The sequence below is a fragment of the Nyctereutes procyonoides genome, unplaced genomic scaffold (genome assembly GCF_905146905.1).
Source record: "Nyctereutes procyonoides isolate TBG_1078 unplaced genomic scaffold, NYPRO_anot_genome, whole genome shotgun sequence".
Taxonomy (NCBI): Eukaryota; Metazoa; Chordata; class Mammalia; order Carnivora; family Canidae; genus Nyctereutes; species Nyctereutes procyonoides.
The window spans coordinates 36,876,319-36,901,060 of record NW_026575131.1 but is presented as its reverse complement, the minus strand read 5'-3'; the positions used below and the strand labels follow the sequence as shown (position 1 = coordinate 36,901,060).

The window sequence follows — 24,742 nt, the reverse complement described above, 5'->3', positions numbered from 1 at the left end:
TCAAAGAAGAAAAATTATATTACCAATTGAAGACATCTTCCTCATCCAAACGTTGATGTCAAATAATCTTAAAATAGTAACAACTGGGAGACTGCTAGGGGATTTATTGACAGCAAATCTCCAAACCATTAAATTAAAAACCAAACAAAAATCAATAAAACCAGTCTAATAACTTAAAAAAGGAGGGTGGGGGAAGATTACAAAAATGTTAATAATAAAGATGATTGTCCCAAATTTTAAGTGTAAGTTCTGTGAAATGATAGGTCCATGATCATGTGCATACACTCATCAAGTTGCCTCCCATGGAGGCTGGAGAGGCTCTGGAATGCAAGCTCATGATTCAAATCTAAGGCTAACGCCTTCAAGGTGAAGACACCAACCCAGAGCCCCATCCCCACCTTCCATAAATTTTATTATCCATGAGTAGAAAACACAGTCCACTACGGAGATGGAGCTCTGAAGAATGACCACAGCCCAGAGGGCAAATTCTCACCTCCTACCAACCTGCTCAAAAAGGAAAACAACATTCAGAAGCCAGAAGCAGTGAGGTTCTTAGGTCTCCCTTTGGTCCTGGCCTCCCTGCAGTCTCCCAGCACTGTGTCTGAGGCAGGGTCCTCTGTAGGCCGTCCCAGGTGGGGCCCACAGGACAGCACTAGGTCCTATCTGCATCTCTGCACTGCTCTGATTCATCCTCACTGCTAACAGTCCCAGCTTCAGCAATACAGATCTTAAGGCCACCCCTCCTTTCACACCTTTATTTATTTTTTAATTTTATTTATTTATTCATGAGAGACAGAGAGAGAGAGAGGCAGAGACACAGGCAGAGGAAGAAGCAGGCTCCACACAGGGAGCCCGATGTGGGACTCGATCCCGGGTCTCCAGGATCATGCCCTGGGCTGAAGGCAGGGCGCCAAACCGCTGAGCCATCCAGGGATCCCTCTTTCACACCTTTAAATTGCTCTTTAGTGTTTGCAAAAACTCCAGGTTCCTTAATTCTGCATTTGAGGCCTTTGTAAGTTGACCCCGTGCTATGTTTTTAGTGCTCTTTCACTGACTTCATCCCCACCTCCCAGCACTACATTGTCATCCTCTGGTTTACCTGACCAGCTTTTAGCCCTTCTGAGCTGCTCAGCTTTGGGCTGGGCCCCTCCTGCTCCCAGCCTCGGCTCTTAGCATGCTGGCCACCTAGTCTGGCTTTTCCATAGGGACCTGACTCTGCTCTGGTACAACTGCCCTCTCCTCCCACAGTCTCTAAGCTCCACGGGGACAGGAACTACATCTCCCTCATTTTTCTGTCCCTGGTTTCCTAGCAGAGCTCCAGGAAATGCAAGAGCACTTGAGAGACACTAATGTTTCCAAGTACACCCCTCACAGCATCTTGGATGAGAGAATGAGCTCCTTGAGGCTGTGGCCTATAACTCATTCATCTGTATATTCTCAGCACCTGGCACACAGTGTTCAGGAAATGTGGGGGCAGAAGGTAACAGCATCTATATTTTTGCTATTACAACGAATGGTTTCAACTTTTTTTAGAGTTGTAGTTTTTAGAGAAAAAATAATTGGGGGGGCGGATGTTCTCTTGTCCAGCCACTTCCTTATTTCACAGCAATGGAGACGGAAGCCCTGAGAGGTTCCCAACAGCCCTCTGCTGTCACACCAGCAAAGGTCTAGCCACAGGGCAAGCAAGCAATCGGTACCACATTCAGGCCTGGTTTACAGCTGCTGCCGTCTAGCTACTGCAGCCCAGGCAACCAATTTAGGCCCATTGCATGGACTGGATCCATTCCTCAACTCGTTTAAACTGCTCTTAAAACTTTGGGAGACAGTACATAAAAGCAAACACCCTTTCCAAATTCCCTCTATTGATTTTCCTTATTCTAACAATGTAAACTATCACAATATACAATTTCACTACAGGTACCTTTCTTTATCAACAATAAATACTTGTTGAACACCAAGCATGTGCCAGTCCCTGCAGGGTATTGGGGAGACAGTAGTAAACAGCACATCCTGCTCCCAATAAACATAGAGTTAAGGCACCTTCACTCAGCTCTCCAAAGGCTTCTGACCATTTCCCCAGAAGTCCTGTGAACAAGTTCTACTTTTGTAATGGCAATGTTATAGGCTCAGGCTAGAAATAAGCACTCTCAGGGCTCAGGAGCCCTCAGACCCCTCCTGATCCCATCCCTTAACTCACAGACGGGGATAGTGAGGCTTAGGAGAGTTATTTCCCTTTAAAAGCATAATTAACAAAAAATAAAGAGGAAAAAAGGAAAATAACAATAATAATGATGGCTATATTAGAATGTTAGAATTATAGGGAACTTTTTTCTATTTTCCAAAATTTTTGAAACAAGGTTATACTATTTTTACAATTAAAAGATAATGTTTGAGGGGCGCCTGGATGGCTTGGTTGGTTAGGCGACTGACACTTGATTTTGGCTCAGGTTATGGTCTCAGGGATATGAGATCCAGCCCTGCATCTGGCTCTGTGCTTGGGATGGAGCCTGCTTAAGATTCTCTCCCTCCCTCTTTCTGGCTATCAGCCCTGCAGCTCACACGCATGTGCACTCTCCCTTGCTCTCTTAAAAAGACAATTTTTGAAAAGATTTAAAAATATGTTCAGTAATAGATATATGGATATACAGACATATGAAATTTATACAGAGAGAAACCACTAACTTTACCAGCTTCTTGCTGCCTCAAATCTCATTCTTTGAACTAAAGCTGGGCATAAATAGACCAATACACATGTACAGAAAAACTAGATGTACTTTCAGCTCCAGGCCAGCCCTCTGTGTGAAGAGCTCTGTCACTGTTAATCTGGAAAGCCTTAAGAAATTGGGACTCTGGCAAACTATCACACAGGTGAATCTTATTATTTAAGAAAATAAAATGATGGAAACCTGGTTCTTTAAAAATGTTCAAAAGAAGTATATAAAAAGTTAGAATAGGATAATGAGATTACAGATAATTTTCTCTGTTTTCCAGATTTTCTCTAATTGATATAGAACTTCATGATACATCTCTTTAAATGATAAAACACGGGATTTGGGAATTAGACTTGAATTCAAATTAAGTTGTTCCTCATTACTAAGACCCCGCAGAAGTTATACAATAGCACTGACCCTCACTATCAAGCTAAATAAATGTCAGTTTCCCTCTCCCTATTTAAAAAGCTTCTATTTCTGAGGTTCCTTTGCCCAGGGGGCTCCAGAAAGCATGTTGCCTGGGTTTAGGTAATCGGTAGTTCTGTGGAATCCCCTTTTTCAAACTATGGTGTCCTGATTGCTAAGAGTGACTTTTCACTTACCTTCTGTCAAAATCTGCTTCAAGAAAGACTGTTTGAAAAAACTCCAAGTCAATTTAGCCTCTTTCCAATTTACAAAAGCCTAGAAGAGAAAACAAAACAAAAGCTCCTAGGTATTGCAAGTCTAAGAGTAAAATAAATAATCCTAAGGAGAGGCAAACTCATTTTGGTCCCTAAATCCCAACTTGGGGAGTTCCTACAAATTTTTCAATTAATGCTAAGCACATAGAAGGCACCCGACAAATCCTGGCAAAGGGTTTCCATTGTCCTAGAGACAAACTCTCTAGGTGGAGTGTTGGTATAAGAAGCCCACCCAGGAATCATTTGCTGAGAGCCCTAAGGAACTGTGCTGTCCCCTTGCTGCTCAGTTAAGCTGACCATATCTAACCCACGCAACTCAGAGTCATCTCCTTCCTTAGACAATGTCTGAAGCATGCCAAGCTGCAGAACAAATTCTACTCCATACACCCCACACCTTAATGCTATATTTAGCCATCCAGGGTCCCTTCACACAATGTATAAATGAACTTTGTGTATTTCAAAAGGAAGCCAGGCTTCCTAGGTCACGCAAACCGCTCAGAACTGATACGACAGAGGAAAGGAAAAAAAAAACAAACCCAGAACTTTTGATATAGCTCTTCCCAAACTGTCCATTTCCTAAGGACAAGGAAGGTAAGAAGAAAGACACTTAGGAAGGGCAGAGGTCAACTTGTAAGGGTAGGCAGTCTTAAAGCCAGACTGCTGACCACAAAATGGAAGAGGGAGGCAGCTAGCTGGATGAGATTTCTTTCTCTCTTCCCCAGTGCACCCCAGGGCCTCTCCTCTCCCATGGAGGGATCCTAGGATCCCAGAATATTTAGTCTGGGTGTTATGTTAGGTGCTTCATTTCAAGGACTTGAATTTTGAAAAATTCTTATTAACTCAAAGTGATGACTTTGAAAGGGAGGATTTCATGGGGTTCTTTGGGAGGAAAGGGGTAAATCACAAAGGTCAAGCGCATTCCACCTCTCCAAAAAATCAGTTACAGCTATAGAAGTTGCCTGAAGGGCAGATGTAGAACCTGTCCCAGTCACATGGGCCCCTGATCTCAGCCCAAAGCCCACTGGTGTAGAGCACTGCTGTCCAGTGAAATATAATGCAGGCTATATATATAATTTAAGTTTTTCTAGAAACCACAGTGAACAGTAAGAAAAATAAAGTAAAATTATTTTAATATATTTATTTAATCCAAAACATCATTTCAACATGTAAGTAAATATTAGAGGCATTTCATGTTTTTTTCATACTAAGTCTTTGAAATCAGTGCTTACATTGCATGTACAGCCCAACTCAATTCCAAATGCTCTAAAGCCACATGTGGCCGGACACAGTAAGTGTAGAGTATCTCTTGAAAACAAGGGTCACTTTCAGTCTTCAAATCTCTTCAGCCCTTGATTTCAGAGCCTTTCTTCTAGACACTGTGAAAACAGGCCTGAATCTTCCCAAATCACGCTGCCCTCAAAGCATCATTGCACCTGGAGTAGATGCCACTGGGAGCTCTAGTCCAAGAGTAAATCTCCCCTCTTTGCTGTACAACAAAAGTAGGCATAAGGGCGCCTGAGTGGCTCAGCCAGTTAAATGTCTGCCTTAGTTCAGGTCATGATCTCAGGGTCCTGGGATCAAGTCCCACATTGGGCTCCCTGCTCAGTGGGGAGTCTGTTTCTTCCTCTCCCTCTCTCTCACTCAAATAAATAAATAAAATAAGAAGAAAGAAAGAAAGAAAGGAAGAGAAAGGAAAGAGAAGAAAGAAAGAAAGATAAAGAAAGAAAGAAAGAAAGATAAAGGAGAAAGAAAGACAGAAAGAAAGAAAGAAAGAAAGAAAGAAAGAAAGAAAGAAAGAAAGAAAGAAAGAAAGAAGAAAAAGAAAATTAGGCATCTCCTTTCCCCAGAACTAAGAGCGCCAGAGTAACACCACTAGGGGGCACTGTGAGCCACATCATCCCTAGCACTGATCCCGCCCTTCGCTCCAGGGGAGTTGTGGGCAGCTCTCTCTCAGTCTCTCCGTCACACTCTGGGCCCCACACCAGGTGGTCCTCTGGGGGAGGCCTGTGCAGCAGTGCCTGTGTTCTTTTCCGAGGAAAGGAGCAGTTACAGCTGGCCATGGAGCTTTTGTGAAGACTACTTGCCAGAAGGCTGTGAATGGGTTTAGGAATATGACTGAGCTCTCTAAAAAAAGGTTGTTTACTAGAGTGTAATCTTGACAGTGTATCTGATCTGAAAGCTCATATGGGAGCATTCCATTCTCCTAATGCGTTCAACTTAAATGGAACTGCAGTTTAGAAGGAATGGTGACACCACTTATCTCAAAAATGCTCACTCAGGACATAGAGGCAGGAAGTCTGATCAGAGATTGGGTTTCTTCTCCAAGGTGTCTGCTAAGTGGTAGAAAAGAAGCAGCATGGGTTTTGGGCTTTTACCATTTTGTTTAGAATGTATTTATCACTTGGGAAGTCAAAAGAGGCCTATTTCACAAGAGCTAGGTTGGTACTGCTTAGCTGGTCTTCACAGCTCTGTGTCTCTCTGGAATCCTCTGATCAATAAGCCATCCCACTGCCTTGCTGTACTGGTGGATGGCAAAAGGTGATAGGCAGTATCTCAGGGGAAGGTATGCAGTCAGAACTCGGGGATACATGATGGCTTAATGTGAGTCAGTCTTCCCCTTCCCAAACTCTTCTGCTTCAGGATGGTCCAGCAGCCATGTGCCTCCCATACTGACAAGAGTCACCGAGGAGTCTGCAGCCAATGGCCCTGTCCTGCCCTGTATCACCTATACATCCCACACCGGACCCCTTCCCCTCCCTCTTGCTCTGGGGCCATCAACTCTGCCCCAGCTATGTCCACACTCACACGTCCACCCACCCTCCCACTGTTCTCATCACTCCTCATTTGGACAACTGCCACTGCCTCCTCATGAGCTTTTTCACTTCCAACCTATTTTCTAGTCCATCCTTCTCCTGGAAGGGTTCAGGTTTCGGAGTCAAGCTCAGACACTAAGGCTCAAGCTGCAGTTCTCAACTTCTTAGTGTAAAAACTATGGACAAGACACTTAATTTTGCTAAGCCCCAGTTTTCCCATCTGCAAAACGGGTAAGGAGTCCTATCTCCTGGATCTGATATGAGGACTGAATGAGAGAAAACAAGACACTCGATGTGAAACAGATGGCAAGCACCTCAACATAGGCAATTGGATCACAGCACTGCTCACAAAACTTTCATTAGGATCCCCTGCCCCTGAATCAAGTCCACACTCCAGGACACTGAGGCCACTGCTACCTGGCCCTAGCCCAGCAGGCAATAACCCCCTTCCACCATTTGCTTCCTCTCCCCTCATGCACTGTCCAGCCAACCTAAGTATAGCAGTCACCTCTGCAATCCCAATGTCAAGACAGTGATGGGCATATAACTAGTTCCAAGCAAATGTTCTTTCTTCCCGCAGTGGCAAATGTGCATTTTCACTACACATGCACATTCACTTCTGCCTGCCCAAGTGTCGAGGCCCTGCTCAAAAAAGCAGCTTCCTGCAGAAAGTCTTCTTCCATGCTCCCATATGGAATTCATGTTCTTTCTCTGTGCTTCTATTTTGTTAACACTACACACAGTGGTTATCTGAGTACACACCTTATCTCTTCACCACAATGCAAGTTCTGAGGGCGGGGACCCCACTCAAGGTACCTGAAACAGTGCTTAACACAGAATACTGCTTATCACATGCTTGCTGTGTTAAATTCCTCAGATGTACTTAAACATTTGCAGATCTCTCCTATGAAATCACTCAGGTGTTAAAGAATATAAAAGATATAAAAAGCAGCCATTATTTGAAGTATCATTTATTATAAGGCTAAAAAAGTCCCTTACAGAAGATAGAATTCTGCAAGTACAAGAAATCTATCTCCCAATTTGGTCAAATCAGTTTTGGATGTAACTGTTGACCAGCTCTGTGTGAGGGAGCCTCCAGTGTGCAAAGCAGCTCCCAAGAGTCACGCTGCTGGAAGTAAAATCATCAACTGCATTCAGACTCATCTCATTTCTTTCCTCTTTCACAAAAATAAACTTGAATAATGAATTGTTCTATCTGAAAAAATGTTATGTCAACAAATAACTACTTAGGGCAATAAGCCAATTTCTTTCAGAAGACTACACAACAGAGATTAAACACATAGACTAAGGTTAGTCCACAACCCCATGTTACAGAGAAGTGGGTCCAAAATCAGGTGTGTGATGTTGGTTTGGTCACTTAACTCCTCTGAATCTCAGTTTTCTCATTTGCAAAACAGAAACAAATATCTCACAGGATTACTATGATGGTTAAACACACGAGTCTGTGTAAAGGGCTCAGCATAGTGCAAGGCACAGTCAGCAATGGTAGTTATTATAAATGGTTTTGTCCAAGTTCAAATATTTCACAATTCTTTAAGTCTTAAAAGGGGCCTCATGGGTCATGCAGACCAATAATCTCACCTTAAAAATAAGGACTCTGAGGTCTGGAGAGAGTCCTGCCTCCCAAACATACAGGAAGCTCCCTGAGGCCCAGCAATCACCTTCCTACATGTCTGTAACCCTGATGGCACCCCGCATGGGGCTGTGCTGTCAGCAGGAATGGCGCCACCGTGTAAGAGGAGGTACACATACCCTCTCACAGTCAAAGCTTCTGTCCTGGCAGTATGAGTCTGGGTACTTTTGGGGGTATGCCTGATGGAACCACTGAGGCCCTAGCCCAATGCTGTAAGACACCACCTCACTAGGATATGCCAGTGGAGCTACTCCTACACAAAGCAGCAGCGGCATGGGGGTGACAGTATCAGCTGTCACTTATGGACACCCACTTGTGCCAGCCATGTACTAAGTACTTCCCATGCCCCATTTCATCCCACTCCCACAAGCACCTGAGGAGAGTGGTACTCTCCCACTTGACAGATAAGGAAACTGTAGCTCAGAGCTGCAAGTCCACCATTGGGTTAAATATACACTCGCTGCCCTCCTATCCTCCTATCCTCCTAAGGCTCTCCTCGCTGCCCTCTATCTCCTTGCCTCTATTAATGGTCCAAATGCTCCTTTTCAAAATACTCCTGGGCACAGGGGCTGGCCCAGGCTTGGTATAGATGAACACTGGGGAGCACTGAGGAGGGGGACTTTCCTGCACTCTCAGACCTGCTCTGCATGTAGGCAGCAGAAGCTCCAGGCAGAAGTGATCCCAAATCCTTATCTTCTCAGCCTTCAGATGAAGCAACCTGGTATCCCAAAATGCTATGTCCATTTAGGTTAAAGGTGGGATCTGTTTGATCAGGATGGAGAACTCTCATTTAACAAATGAGAATTATCCGTCTTGGTTACGTAACATCTGGTCTTTCTTGAAAAGCTGTATAACAGGATTCCATAAGTTCTAAAACTTGCAGCTCAAATACTTCACTACTTTCTCAAGTAATCACAAAAGAAGAATAAGGAGAAGTCCAGCTGAAGCCTCACCTCAACTACATGCACCACATCTAGCCAGCAAACAAACAGGGGAAAGGGGAATGTGGGTGGGCCAGTTTGCAAAGCCTCTGAGCAGAGGCAATGCGGCATCACATCACGTGCACAACTCCGCAGCCACAGACAGTAGCAACGACCCCACCAGAGTCAGGAAATAAAAGTCAAATGGACTGACAGTTGAAGAGTTCAGAAGGAAAAGGTTATGCCTTGCTCCCACACATCAGCACCTAGAATCCTCAGGGGATTTCTCCAGGGGAAAGTGGGGCACCGGAAAGACTGGCCTGACTCTAGGTAACAGAGCTACAGGGAAGTCATCCCTGCTTTGTTAGGGCGTCGGACTCTGTGCTGGAAGCCAATCCTGGGAAAAGCCAAGACATGGAAGAACAAAGAGTGTGGCACGCGGTGGCCACAGCCTGTGATCTGCGGGGATTCAAGCCACTCCAGGCTCCTGCCCTTATCCTGACCCTCAACTTGAGCAGACAGTCTCTAAGCCTCAGTTCCTCAACCCTAAAATAGAAATAATAATGTCAGCCTCACAGAGTTGGTATAAGCATTAACTCAGGCACGTAAAGCATTCAGTGTAGGGGCTAAACGGGGAAGTTGTGTTCCCTGGGGGACATTTGTCTCCTATGGAGACATTTTGGGTGATTACAGCTGAGAGGTGGTAGCTACTGGCATCTAGTGAGTAAAGATCTGCTAAACATCCTACAAGGCACAGGACAGCCCCCAACAAACAATTATCCAGCCCCAAATGTCAGTAGTGCCGAGGCTGAGAAGCCCTGGCCTAGCATACAGCAAGCACTCAATAAACATGAGCTATGAAATTATCCTGTTATAGCAATAAACAAGAAAGCAATTGTTTCCTTCTTTCAGGGATAATCAGCATCTGTGATTAAAATGGTAAGAGATAGAGTGTATTACTTACTCCACTTCTTGTAATACTGGGTAACAGATCTGTCATTCTGGAGACAGGAAGAGCCTGCTGCTTGGTTGACTCTGAGGAGCCCAATAACTTTGTGAAATAAGTAACATAGCAGAGCACCAGAAGTGCAGTATAGAAAAGCTGAAAAAAGAAAATAATTGATTTAAACAGCACTGTTTTCATATAGGCAGCATTAAGATATGCCTGGAGATGTGACAAAGGCCAGACAAGCAATAGAACTGTCTTTATTAACTGCATCTTCTAGTGAGCAATGCTTCCCCCTCTGGAGAAGAGCACTACTCCCTAAGTACCAGCTCCACTGTGGCATCTCAGGGGAAAGTGCTCTAAACACTTCACGAGACTGGGAGAACAGGTCTTCTGGGCAAGCAGGACATCATTTCCCTGACAGACGGCCGGCCCCTAGTGCCACCACCAACGGCAATGTCAAATATGTTCTCAAAAGGTTCTTTTTTGGCCAAAGGAATGACTCTCCCACCTCAACAGCACACTGCAAGGACCCATGTGTCCTGTGCTAATATCCAAAGACTTGCTGTCCTAGATGACGGGGGCTTTTCTAAAAACTTGGGAAAGCATGTAAACATGGATTACAAAGCAGAACCGAGCTGTTGGCTCCCTCCTCTCAGGCCAGGTGCACAGGCAGGGCAAGAGCTATTCCAGGATGGGGGAGAGTGTGTGTGTGTGTGTGTGGGGGGGTGATAAAAAGGCCCACCCTTCCCTCCATGCAGCCAGGACAAAAGGGTGGCTTTTGGCCAGGAGCCACAGCCTGGGGTTTTGATTGCAGGTTGGGAGGAGTATCCAAACAGCCCCTTTCACAAGCTCTCTTCTGCCTCCTCTCCCTGCTGGGAACAGCAATGCACACTAGCTCAGGAAGGACGGGAGACCTCCAGGTGCCACCCTCAATCTGGAAATGCTAAGCCTGCTCCTGTGGCAAAGGCACACAGAGCAAGGAGAAAGGGGAGCCTTGTTTCGCACATCTGGCTCCTCGCTCTCCTCTGTCTATGCTCTCCATCCTTGTCTATGCCTCGCTCCCCTTGTCTGCGGACAGAGCCCACGAACCACCATCCTCCCTTTTTTCTTTTTTAAGATTTTATTTATTTATTCATGAGAGATACAGAGAGAGAGAGGCAGAGACATAGGCAGAGGGAGAAGCAGGCTGCATGCAGGGAGCCTGATGTGGGACTCGATCCCAGACCCTGGGATCACGCCCTGAGCTGAAGGCAGATGCTGAACCGCTGAGCCACCCAGGCGCTCCCAACCACCATCCTTCTTTCATGCCTCAGGCCCTTTAAGAAGACGCAGCAGTTCTGCCGTGAGTCATGACACCAGATACAACATCCTCTGTGACAAGACGACCCCCCTTCCCCCACTTCCCTTCATTTTCCCATGGACCTGGGGACATAGTAACAACCTATGGGTAGTCTTCATACAGTATATCCTAACTAAACAATCCCCCCCACCTTTTTTATTGAGGAAAAATTCATATCACACAACACTGACCATTTTAACCATTTTAAAACATCTAATTCAGTGGCTTTTAGTACATTCACAATATTGTACAACCACCACTCCTATTTCATTCCAGAAGATTTCCATCACTCCAAAAGGAAATTCTGTGCCCATTAAGCAGTCACTCTCTGTTCCTCCACACCCTGGCAATCAAAATCTGCTTTATCTCTATGGACTTGCCTATTCTGGACACTGCATATTAATGGAATCATACAATTGGTTGCCTTTTGTATCTGCCTTCATCCACTTAGTATGTTTTCCAAGTTTATCATGTTGTGGCACGTTGTCATTTTTATGGCTGAGTAATATTCCATAGCACACATATAAATTGTTTTGTTCATCCATTCATCAGGTAATGGACATCTGTGTTGTTTCCACCTTTGGGTTATGGTGAATAGTGTTGCTATGAACATCTTTATACAAGTTGTTTGAATACATCTTCAATCTTTTGGGTATATACCTAGGAGTGGAATTGCTGGGCATACTTCAGTTCTACATTTAACTTTTTGAGGAACCATCAATCTGTTTTTCACAGTGGCCATATGTTACAGCCCCAACGGCAATGTGTGAAGGCTCTAAGTTCTGCATATCCATGTCAACACTTGTTATTTTCTGGTTTTTTAATAAAAGCCATCCTAATGGGTGTAAAGTAGTATCTTATTGTGGTTTTGATTTGCACTTGCCTAATGACTGATGATATGGAGCATCTTTTCATGTGCTTATTGGCTATATATTTGTATATCTCCTTTGGAGAGATGCTTATTGAAGTCCTTTACTCAATTTTGGGTAGTCTGTCTTTTTGTTGTTGAGTTGTAAGAATTCTTTATATATTCTAGAGTGACTCTTTTATTTGACATATGATGTCATGGTATAAGGGGTTGTTTAAGAAGGAAACTGGAGGTGGGCTGGACAAAGGGGAATCCCAGAACCCTGGTGGGGACTGCCTGCTGATTTGAGGTGCTATTGGCTCTTAGACCTCTCACATAGACACTGACAGAGAATGTACCAGGCAAGAGCTCTCTGAAGTCTTATAATAAGAAAGCAAATGAACTCAGAATGGGCCTATGTTGACCTATGATGTATCCTGGGTGGATGCATCAGAAAGTCCTAATGCAAGTGCCTTTCCCAAGAAGAGTCAACCAACAACTGGGTGTCTCCATGGCCTCCTGTCCTATTAGGAAGAGTGTATCAAAAACACAATGGATGCATAGAAGTGTAGTTCCAGATCCAATAAAACATGGCAAAAATAATCACAAATAACTTCTCTAAGATACGAAACTGTTTGCAAATTGCTTTTAGGAAGCAATTTTCACTCTTATAATTTTAATTTGAAAGCTACTTTTTCTGTGTTTCACAAAAATATTTGTACTTTTTGCTCAGGACACGGGAAAGACTTTCACATAAATCACTACTAAAAATTTTAACTTATCTTCCTATACATTAAGAAAAATTACAAACTGCTTTGTACTATAAGCTGTTCTGGTAACTATCTAATTTTAAGATTCATTTTTAAAATGAGCACTGTACTCTAGTTGTACTTTCATTAGAGCTTGGGATATGAACGAGAACTAGAACATGGGATGGCAATGAGGCCGGGGCTGCTGGAAGTGAGAGCGTGCCTGCCAGGACTTGGTTCCTGTGCTCTGCATTGTGTGAGACTACAGTCCAAGTTCCAAACAGGCTTGGCAGAGTTTCCTCCTATTCTGAAAACACCTGACAAGGAAAACCACACACATGCAATTCAATTCCCACCCCACCCCTTCACTGCTTTTTTCCCTCCTCCATAAGAACATAAGACAATCAAAGGTGAGTTTGGCATGGGCTTGCCCACAGAACACCTAAAGGAGTTGCTAAGTTTGACAGTGAGGCCTAGTGTGGGGCCCTCACCAGGTCCCTGGGGACACTGGTAGCAGGATAGACAGCCAAAGGAAAAGCACTGTCAAGACTATCTTTCTAGAGCTTCCAGCCTGCCTCACATGCATGAATACTGTGACTGTAAATCACATAGTAACAGGAACAAGAAGAAAAAAAAAATCAAATGGGGAAACATAGGTTATACAAAAGGGAAAAGCTGTAACTCTTACCTGGGCCAAAGAGAAAATGTATAGCCCCCAATGAGGCAACCAGAGCACAAGAAAAGCTGTCAGGACGCTCTTGAGGATGACTGACAGGCTCTCAGCAATCACCTGCAAAAACGTGATAAAGGGTGCACTTTATATTATTAGAACTAAAGATGCACAGGAATGATGAATAGAAACCTAGGATAGTAGTTACCCTGGCAGCAGGAGTGGGACATAGGATTAGAACATAGCAATGATAATGTTCTAGGTGAGCTGGGTGATAAGTTCACAGATCTTCAGTATACTATCATCCTTTAAGATTTAGACATGTCCTATATACTCTTTTGTACATATCAAATTATATATTTTGAAAGATGAAAGGTTAATATCAGTACACAATTAAACACAGAGTCACTAGGGGCACCTGGGTGGTTAAGCATCTGCCTTTGGCTCAGGTCATGATCCTGAGGTCCTGGGATCGAGCTCCCTGTGTCAGGCTCCTTGCTCAGTGGGGAATCTGCCTCTGCCCCTCCTGCTGCTTGTCTCTCTCTCTCAAATAAATAAAATCTTAAAAAAAAAAAAAAAGACTAGAAAAATCTGAAAAACCTTTACAGTCCTCTTAAATTCTTATCTAAACTAAGAACTTCCCTATTGATAAACCTATTTTGCATTAATAACACAGCAGAGGTAAACTTAAGCCCAGCCCATCTGCCAAATTTCAAGGGGATGAACTAAACTCATCATATTGCCTTTTTCCAAATTTCCTTTTAGATGGAAATCTGAAAAAAATCATTCTCTCCTAGAAAACATTTTTAAGAAACCACCCTTTCCCTTATTCTTCACATTTCCCATCAAAGCAGAAAGCATACTGACCTTGAGTTTGACAAACATCTGTGTTTGTGCCAAGACCCAGAAGGGCTCTCCCAGAAGTTCTACCACGGCCGAAAGGCCAAACACCACTACTCCAGTTCCATAGTGGGGGACGACATTAGGATCAGGCACTTCGAGCAAGTGTAACCACACCCAGCCCAGGAGCAAGGACCAAAACACACCCAGGGGGACTCTGGAAAAGGGGAAAAATGTCTTTTAATATGCTAAATATAAAAATAAAAATAAATTAAAATAGCACTGAACAGAAAGGAAATATAGTCATAAAAATAGCTAGCACTACTAAGTGTAATAGTCATAAAATAGCTATAAAAATAGTCATAAAAATAGCTAGCACTAGTAATAGCTAGCACTAGCATTAGTGCCTTAGTAAAGGCACTTCCTACATGCCAGGAACTCGGATGCACCCCCTTTATCCCATGGACACCTCACTAAGATCCCTTCATTATCCTCATTTAAGTAATGAGGGAACTAAGACTGATGACAAGCACTGGGTAATTTGGCCAAGGTCATAGGCAGTTAGTCAAGGGCAGAAGCAGGACCCAATCTCCATCTAATGCCAAAACCTACACTCCTATCCACTGTGTTATGTTGACAAGATAAGCAAAATTCCCAGAAAGTACGTGCCTGTTGTTTGCACCTCAAATGACTAAAGTCAGTATCCAGTTGGCTCTTACATTCAAATAAGCAGCAGTCCATTGCACAGTGTCCCTTCGCATGTGCACCACAGAGCACTTAAATATGACTGAGTAGTTAACTGTCATTCCTCTAATAAAATGAACATCTACCAGCTTTATGACAGTCATTTCCACGAGGCAAGAAGGAGTTACGTAAGGCAGCACCAAGAAACAACCTCAAGGACCAGCCCTCCCTGCAGGGATCTAACTGCAAAAAGCCATTACAAGTTTTAGCTGATGTACTTGGCCTTCAAGAATATTCTAAAAGGCTCAGAACTGAAATCCACCTAACAAAATTGAAGAAAGATATAATGAAAGCCCTAAAAGGCTTTCAAAAAATCCTAAGTGGTTGTTAAAAGCCCAGAAAAGATTACAGGGGTAAAGATAAGGAATAAAGATGGCACAGGCCCAGTGGGGCCCAGAATGGGCATCAGGAACAGCAGAAACCATCTCCTAAGAGGGTAGAAACAGGACTAGAAACCAGGCCCCAAAACCCCCACCCAGAGCCTCCTCCCGGCTCCTGGCCATCCACAGAGAAAACAGCCAACAAACTCCTTCCACATGGACGCTCTCTCCTTCCTGTCCCATGCTCAGTCTCCAGAAACCACTCCCCAAACCCCCACCCCCCAATTAACTGAAGCTGGAAACCACTCAGCTTTGGGCAAGTGTTGCTGTTTAACCTAGAAGACTTGCTTTCACACTGTCTCCTGCCAAAGCACAACTCACGTTAGCCACAAGAGGTTGAAGGTCTGGCTCCAGTCTCGCTGGGCGCCCCCACTCAGACACGCTCTGCGGAAGGCCTCTCTGGCCAGGAAGATGGTGGTCGAGTAAAGCAGCGTCAGCCTGTAAAGCAAAAGCAGAAATCAATAATGACTCTAGTTTTTTTCCCACCAGAGAGAATTACTGAGATTTTGCCAGGGACAGGAAGACGTAGTCTTCTGAAGGGAGGTGAGTTCTTACAGGGCCTCGTACTTATCTGATCCACTGGAACTAAGAGTTACTAAACAGGGGACACCTGAGTGTGTGCCTACAGAGGCATTATGCTGGGACAAACACTGCCACAGTGGCCCCCAAAACCTAATGTTTCACAGCTATAGGCAGAGGTACGGCTCTGACCATATGGAGGAGAAAAGGACAAGATATGACCATACACAACAAGGGAACCTCTTGGTCACCCTGAGACTGGTGACCCGTCAATTCTTGGAAGCTGAGGCTCTACTGGGTGGAAGCTCTGGCCAAAAGCATCTCAGGACAGGCAATACTTGTTACAGAGGTCATTGCAACCCAGATCAGCAAGGCTTATCTGCATACTTCCTGGATAGGCAGTACCTAGGTAGACTCTCCTGCACCTATGTGAGAGGTAGCTGAGATTTTCCCTCATCAATAGACGTGGCTGATGAAGCCACGTGAGGACAGCCCAGGGCTAAGGTCTCTCTGAGGTTGTCCAAGGATCATGCTGCTACCCAGTGCTTCTGTCCACCATCGCCAATGAGGAGATCAAATCATATGTTAAGTAATAAGGGGCAGGCCAGACAATGGTTGTCAAAGCAGAGACCTGCTAATCTAGGGGAGACAGGATAATAAGAAGCCCAAACTGCTTTCAAATCTGAGCACCTAAAAGATTTGGTCCTCTTCCTTCCTGCTTTTTAATTTTTTAAAATATTTTATTTATTTATTTGAGAGTGAGAAAGTGCATGTGCACAAAAGAGCATGAGCAGTAAGGAGGGGTACAGGGAGAAGAAGAAGCAAGCTCCCTACCCAGCAGGGAGCTCGATGCAGGCTCCATCCCAGGACCCTAGGATCATGACCTGAGCCACAGACCTGAGCCATGACCTGAGCTAACTAACTGAGCCACCCAGGTGCCCTAAAGATTTTATTTTTAAGTAATCTGTACACCCAATGTAGGACTCAAACTCACAACCCTGAGATCAAGAGTCACACACTCCACCCACTAAACCAGCCAGGCACCCCTCTTCCTGCTTTTAAAACAGTATTTCTCAAAGTATGGCCTCTACTTTAAAATCATCTAAGGAGCTTGTCAAAATACTGATTCCTGGGCTCCTCCTCAGTCCTAGTGCAAAACTTCTCAGATGATCCCTTTGCCCGTCAAAATTTGAGAATCTCCTCGAAACTCTGAGAACAGAGCCCAGAGCATATGTCTGGTGGGTATCTGATGTGAAATGCTGTCTAGAACACACTGTCTTGTTTATCAGGACATGAAGATACACCTGAGAAGCTGAGCTATTCTGAGCACTCACATCACTTCATATACTTTTGTGTCATTTGTGAATACAGAGTATGTGTGGGTGCCTTTGAACAGAAAGGAGAGGAGAAGAAACAAAATGGAGTCTAAAAGACAAAGCAAGGCAGCTTTCTAAGAGCCTCCAAGGGACTCATGACAAGAACTCAAGCTCTCACCCTAACTACCATTTTCCAATTATAAAAATTCACTGAGGAGGGAAGGCAGGCTGCTCCAGCCCTGCAATTACACAGCACATCCTCACGAACTGCAGAATTCCTGCTTCCTTTGCTGTCAGCAGGACAAGAACACAGGATTATACCTGAGACAGAGTTTGCAGAGAATTACTCCCACTCCTCTCTTGGGTTCTAAGAGCAGGCAAACCGGAACAGCTGGCAGAGAAATATGCGTTTGGAGGCCACTAATGGAAAACACTTCATGGGGCCATTAAAAGCAACATCGCCTGCTCATTCCCCCACCCCGGCGTGCTCTTCCTCAGCCTACTGCTAAAACACTCTGCTTCTGGTAAAAGTCCATGCTTCTAAAATGTGAGGGTGGCACACAGGTACCCTGACTAGGACGTGAGTTTTAGACAATACCAGGATACAACCCTTCTTACCTTACATTCACTATGCCAACGATCTCCTTTGACAGGAAGCGAAGGATAAATGCATTCAAGACAAAAGTGATCAGACGAAACAACACCTACAGAAAAAGAGGAAAAATACATGAGAATAAATTATGTTGGGAATATATATTTGTGAAATGAAAATATGTGGCTGTTCTTCCTAATAATGTACTGACATACAGCAGCTTTGCCAGAGAGACCCTCTCAAAAATGCGCCACCTGAGTTTTTTCTGAAGTTGAGTTCCTTGCAGTCCCCTGGCACTCCTGTGCTATGGTCAAAGAACCCACAAAGGCACTTAGAAGTCTCTCTAATTTATGAATAAGAGGGAGACTCTAACATTCAGTAAATTTCTTCAGGTTCAAAGTTAGGCACTCCAGGAGACACAGAATTCTAGTTAGTGTTCCACATTGGCCCACTCTCCAGCCTGTTTAGAAATAGTACAAGTGGGAGCCTGCAGCATATGGCAAAATCTCTAGGCATCACATGGTCTAATTCCTCTTTCTTCTCTGCCTAGTAATATCTGGAGATTCTGATAATGACGTTTAATCTCTTTGAACTTGTCTTCTTAATTAGAAAAGAAAAAAAAAGGGCTGTATTTATTTACTGAATATTTGCCACTTTCCCGAGAGGAGTTGAAGTATCTTTTTCTTTTTTTTGAGTACAAGGGTGTCTTCCTGGCTCAGTCAGTAGAGCATGTGACTCTTGATCTTGGGGTTATGAGTTTGAGCTCCAAGTAATATAGAGATTACTTAAAAATAAAATCTTAAAAAAAATGACTACTGTTAACATATAATGAAGTACCTTTTAAATGATAACTGCAAATAATAAGATAATACAAAATGGGGAAAGGGAGACAGTCTAGCTAGCTATTGCCATTTGAAGGGGATATATCCCAGGATTTCAAACAATTCAAGAAAACTACCTGACCAAAGAATTTCTCCATGAGACAGAGAACAACAGGGGGCTAAGTGGGGATGCTAAATGGAGATGTTGATCAGATGCAAACCTCAGCCCCCCCCCCCATCCAGGAAGCATGGCAGGTGTAACTCAAGTGTGCTTCACAGCAAATGACAAATCACTCTCAGTTACCTGTGAACAGCTGCAGTTTGTTTTTTTTTTTTTTTTTTTTTTTTTTGAGAGAGAGAATATGTGTGCAGAGGGAGATGGACAGAGAGAATCTTAAAATCTTAACCATACCCAGCATGGACCCAGATACATGGCTTGATCTCATGACCCTGACATCATGACCTGAGCCAAAATCAAAAAGGTGGACTGAGCCACCCAGATGCCCCTGAACTGCTAAAATTTGAAAGATTCAATCAAAATATGCCAATGGGCCATGATGGTTTGAAAATCTCTGGGGAAAAGTATGATAAAAAAGGGAGAGTGCAGTTTCACACTGCCAGTGTCTATAACACATAAGTGTCACAGAGCAACAAGGTCTCCAAAGCCAAGATATCACAATCTTAAGCTTTATGGAATGAAAAGTAGCCATTGAGAATCTGATGAAAGCTCTGTAGCTCTCCTTGGAAACATGCAGATATGTACATACCATTTTTTTTACTCAATCTTAGATGTCTGAAGCCAATTCATGGAGCCCTGAATGGAAAAAGTGCTCAGTTGATAATCTCAAATCACCCATCATCTCCTAACTCTTATGAGCTTCAATTCCCTCCTGTCAAATGAGGCTACCTATCTCATAGGGTTGATAACAAGGATCAAACAAGATTATGGAGGTGAAAGTATTTTTGAAAAATACATACAAATGAAAGACATTAATACTTTCACTATGGCCAGCTCAGAATTAAGACAGAGAATAAGCACTCAAATTCTTGCAGAATAGAATGTAATTGCAAACCGACCTCAAGTGTTTGCAGCATACAAGATTAAACATATACCGATTAAAATACTCAGGAAACCTAAATTAAAGGTTTTTTTAAAACAATGTACACATATTTATGCTAACTTAAAAGCAAGTTCTCATTGTCTAAGAAAATGTCTCGGGCTATTTCCCTATCTCCTAATTGGCTTGAAGAAAGGGTTGAGTTAATGAAGCTCTGAGGTTGTTCATGCCTCAATGAAGGTTGAGGTTTGCTCCACAGTGGCCCTTATTAGCAACATAGTCTTCATTTAACTTTGTAAAGGACTTTACCATTTTTTTATATTAAAAATGAGGGATTTGGGATGCCTGGACGGCTCATTTGTTGAGCATCTACTTTCAGCTCAGGTTGTGATTCTGGGGTCCTGGGATCAAGTCCCGCCTCAGGCTCCCAGCAGGGAGCCTGCTTCTCCCTCAGCCTATGTCTCTGCCTCTCTCTCTGTCTCTCATGAATAAATAAATAAAGGTTTTTTTAAATAAAAGATTTATTACACGCGTTGTATATATATTGTGGGTTAAAAAAAAAAAAAACAGGGATCCCTGGGTGGCGCAGCGGTTTGGCGCCTGCCTTTGGCCCAGGGCGCGATCCTGGAGATCCGGGATCGAGTCCCACATTGGGCTCCCAGTGCATGGAGCCTGCTTTTCCCTCTGCCTGTGTCTCTGCCTCTCTCTCTCTCTCACTGTATGACTATCATAAATAAATAAAAAAAAATTAAAATATTTTAAAAAAAAATTTTTAGGGGCAGCCCAGGTGGCTCAGCAGTTTAGTGCCGCCTTCAGCCCAGGGCCTGATCCTGGAGACCTGGGATCAAGTCCCACGTCAGGCTCCCTGCATGGAGCCTGCTTCTCCCTCTGCCTGTGTTTCTGCCTCTCTCTCTGTCTCTCATTAATAAATAAATAAAATCTTTAAAAAAATTTTTTTTAGTTAGTTAACATACAGTGCAATATTGATCCCTGGAGTAGAATCCAGTAATTCCTCTCTTACACACAACACCCAGTTGTTGTCATCACAAGTGCCCTCTTTCATTACCCATTGCCCATCTAGCCCATCCTCCATCCACTTCCCTCAAGGACTTTACAGTTTAATAGAAAGCATTTTCACATCTGTAAATTATTTGACCCTTAAAAGCAACTGGGTAAATGCACAGGAAGCAAGTTAAGACTCAGAACAAAGTGACCGGCTCAGTGTCACACAACAATCATATGACACAGCTTGACTTCACAGGTAGGCCACTTGACTCCTGGTCCGTCGTATTTTCTGTTAAGGCGTGACTTGCTTTTTTTTTTTTTTTTTTTTTTTTTTTTTTATGAAGCCAATCTGGGTGGTAAGGTATCATCAAAGCCTAAACAATTAGTGTTGTGGATAAAACTCTAAACTCATTTATGCTGTGGAATAGAAGGAAAACAATTTGGTAAATTCAGGGTTCACCTACTTCACAGTTAGATGAATGTTTATCAAACACTTATCTTGTGCAAGGAGCTCTTCTACGTTTTATGTGATTGTTTCATTTCATCCCTATAATGGCCATTTAAAAAATCCTGATTACCATAATAAAAACACTTAGTGTTTACTAAGTACTTATAATGAGCCAGGCACTTACAGTCATGTCATCTAATCTTGCTAATGACCCTATGAGGTTGCTTTATTGTTCTCATTTAAGATGAGGAAAACTGATGCTCAAAGCAAAGCAATTTTTCACAAGGCCGGAGATCTGCCAAGTGACAAGGACTAAACTTGAGCTCAAAGGTAGCTGGTTCTCTCTCCTAATACGCAAGAGAAATGCTGCCTCTAAAATAAGGGAGAGGGGATCCCTGGGTGGCTCAGCAGTTTAGTGTCTGCCTTCGGCCCAGGACGTGATCCTGGAGTCCCAGAATTGAGTCCCACATTGGGCTCCCTGCGTGGAGCCTGTTCTCCCTCTGCCTGTGTCTCTGCCTCTCTCTCTGTCTTTCATGAATAAATAAATAAAATCTTTATTAAAAGAAAAATAAAGGGAATGGGTGGATTCCAGACTCTTCTGAGGAAAGGCTGCATGGCTCAAGAGTGCACCACTGAAAAATTGAGCCACTTAGAATGACCAGCTCTGAGGGTTAAAAGAATCTTTAGATACCATTTGGACCAACTGGCATGTATCTTATCTGATAATGAAAATTAGGGCCAAGAAGGGGAAGTGACTTATCCAAGGTCACATAGCCAGAAGGAAAATGTAGCCAACATTTACTAAGCGCATACTAAGAGTCAGGTACGGCAGTAAGTGCAATTACCTGGATGACTCCAGTCAAGCCTCACAGCAACTTTATGAGCTAGGTACTATCATTACCCCAATTTTCCCGATGAGGGGCTGAGGCTTAGAAGTTCTCTGTCCTGGGTCATGCAGCAGGCGCAGGGCAGAACCGGGACTCCTAAGCCCAAGCATCTTTTTCTTAGCTCTGCCATACGGTCTCTCTGAACTCAGCGGGATCAGAGCGTTTGAAGAAGGTGTTCTGAGGGTCAGCGATGTGATATGCAGAGAGTGAACCCTTTGCCTTAAAAACATTCGATGCCACCGAACCAAAGGGACCCCTGCCACCCGGCCTGCCTCCTACAACCACATGGGAGATAAAACGAACGCTCAGAACGAAGGTGCCTTGTTTGCAGTCTCCCAGCCGGGGCTCTAACTCCAGGCCCGGGCGCCCCTTCTCCGCCGCCACCTCCACCGCCTCCTGCCCAACCCTTCTGTGGTGGCGTCCACGCCTGGGACTGGGTGTTCCCCGGGGTGGGGGGTCGGGGGCGCGCTCTCAAGGGCCCCCGGGCCGCCTCCCCGCGCATCCCGGCTTCGGCTCGGGCTGGGGCCGGCCGGCCAGAGAGTACCTGCAGGAGCAGACCAGAGGAGGCCAGGCGGGCCGCCTGACCCAGCACCTCCTGGCTCCCCATAGCCCGGGCGCCGGGGCTCAGTCCCCCGGAAATGCCGCCACCAACCCGCCTGGTCGCTCGGAGATAGGCGTCACGGAGCGGCCCGCTCTCTGATTGGCGACTTGGGGGCGGCGGAGGCGGAGCACGGGAAGTTCCGGTCCCTTACGCGGCCGGCTTGAGTGACGTCAGTGGGCCTGCGCCTCGTGGTTCGGGTTGAGCCTGTGAGCGCTCAGTGCTTACCCCTGCCGGTCCCAAGTAAATGAAGAGAAGCTGTCAAAAGTAGCCGGACTTCCTTCCCCGAGGCCTCGGACTAGCGACCAAGGAACACTGACTTCTCCCGCCTTGTTCCTGAGGTCCTTGCCTTTGGGGCTTGCCGAGTTGCGCCACAGGCGCCCGGAATCAGGCACAGGTATTGTCAGCATCCTTACTGCTAGGACCAAGGAAGGCCTGGAAGTTAGGTGGTGTTGTGTACCCCTTCCCAAAGAGCTGAGCACTGGGCCCCGCCGTCGGACGACTAAGATGAGACGTGGAGATGTGACTTACTCAGATCTGCACCACCTGTGCCCGACTGAGCCGACCCCGGGCTTCAGATCCTTAAACTCGCCGCGCTTTGCCTACTCGCCGCCAGGGTTGAGGGCAGAGCAGAGGAACGGTCGGGAAGCGCCTTGTAAAACGGGAAGCACCCAACGCCCGGCACCAGCCACCGTGTAGTTGTTCTCTGCTTGCTGTGCAGTCGTAGGAATCCCCCTTGCCCAGTCTCTTTTAGGCCTTCCCGTGATTTGACGCCAGCCTACCTTCTGAACCACCTGTCACACCACCACTGCCCTTTCCCAGCACGCCCCAGGCCTAGCTGTTCGGAGCCCTTACCATTCCTCAAACAGGCCCTATCTCCTTGGCTCCTGTTCCTGTTGCCCTCTGCCCCAAAGTGCCTTCCCCGATGGCATCCCTCCACACCAACCACTTTCCCGAGTACCACAGTCAGCATCTGCTATGCACTGAATGTTAGCATCCTCCCCAAAGTCATATTGAAGCCCCCTAATCCCCAACGTGATGGTATTACAGGGGCAGGGATGGGGGTGGTGGGGGCTTTGAAAGGTAATTAGGTCACGAGCATGGTATCTTCATGAATGAGGTTAGTGCCCTTATAAGAAGAGACAAGAGAGAGGAATGCTCTCGCTCTCTCTCTCGGCCATACGAGGATGCACCAAGAAGGCGGCCATCTACAAACCAGCCAGCACTGTATCTTGGACTTTGTAGCTTCCAGAACTGCAATGAATGAATTCCTCTGGTTTAAGCCACCTAGTCCTTGGTAAATACTTACAGCAACCTAACCACCTGGAAAGCACTTTATGTTTATAGCTTCTAGCACAGTCTGCTTTGCAGTGAAGAGGCTAGAGTATGTGTCTCTGTCTAAACAGCTCATGGGCTCCAAGAAGGCAAGAGTGAAGCCCTCCAGGCTTTGCCTCCTGCAGCAGTGCTGGAGAAGGCTCCTGGGAGTTCCATAAATGCCACCTGCCCTGTTACGGCTGCTATTGCTCCTAGAAACAGACTACAGGGGATCCCTGGGTGGCGCAGCGGTTTGGCGCCTTCCTTTGGCCCAGGGCGCGATTCTGGAGACCCCGGATCGAATCCCACGTCGGGCTCCCGGTGCATGGAGCCTGCTTCTCCCTCTGCCTATGTCTCTGCCTCTTTCTCTCTCTCTCTGTGACTATCATAAAAAATAAATAAAAATTAAAAAAAAAAAAAAAGAAACAGACTACAGGGGTCAAGGCCTATGTCCTCTCCTTCCTCACTCCATCTTGCCAATAATCAAACTGTGTCTGATGGTAGAGGTTCAGAATGTGTTTGACTCTGAGACAGACCTGGCCTTGAATCCTCAGTCTGCCACTCACTAACCTGGGGGAACTCAGTATGCTCATATATTAAATAGAAGATTATCTATCTATCTATCTATCTATCTATCTATCTATCTATCTATCTATCTATCATCTATTCTGTGAGGGTAATCGTAAGGATGAAAGCAGACAAAAGGGATCCCTGGGTGGCGCAGCGGTTTGGCGCCTGCCTTTGGCCCAGGGCGCAATCCTGGAGACCCGGGATCGAATCCCACGTCGGGCTCCCGGGATGGGCATGGAGCCTGCTTCTCCCTCTGCCTGTGTCTCTGCCTCTCTCTCTCTCTCTCTGTGACTATCATAAATAAATAAAAATTAAAAA

General features: G+C 45.0%; 1 protein-coding gene across 2 annotated transcripts in view; it reads right to left on the bottom strand.

Moving 5' to 3' along the window:
* Positions 1–22,592, bottom strand: part of RFT1 (RFT1 homolog) — a 37,443-nt gene extending 14,851 nt beyond the window's left edge. Inside the window, exons 1-7 of one of the 2 annotated variants that reach the window (XM_055344392.1) lie at positions 22,487–22,592; positions 17,750–17,835; positions 15,618–15,734; positions 14,200–14,389; positions 13,351–13,452; positions 9,743–9,880; positions 3,314–3,392 (exon numbers count right to left, since the gene is read on the bottom strand). In XM_055344392.1, coding sequence (XP_055200367.1) covers positions 3,314–3,392; positions 9,743–9,880; positions 13,351–13,452; positions 14,200–14,389; positions 15,618–15,734; positions 17,750–17,835; positions 22,487–22,549 — 775 coding nt within the window. In that variant the 5' untranslated portion in view covers positions 22,550–22,592. The remainder of the gene's footprint in view (positions 1–3,313; positions 3,393–9,742; positions 9,881–13,350; positions 13,453–14,199; positions 14,390–15,617; positions 15,735–17,749; positions 17,836–22,486) is intronic. The other variant, XM_055344393.1, reaches the window with a different exon arrangement.
* Between the last annotated feature and the right edge of the window lie 2,150 nt (positions 22,593–24,742).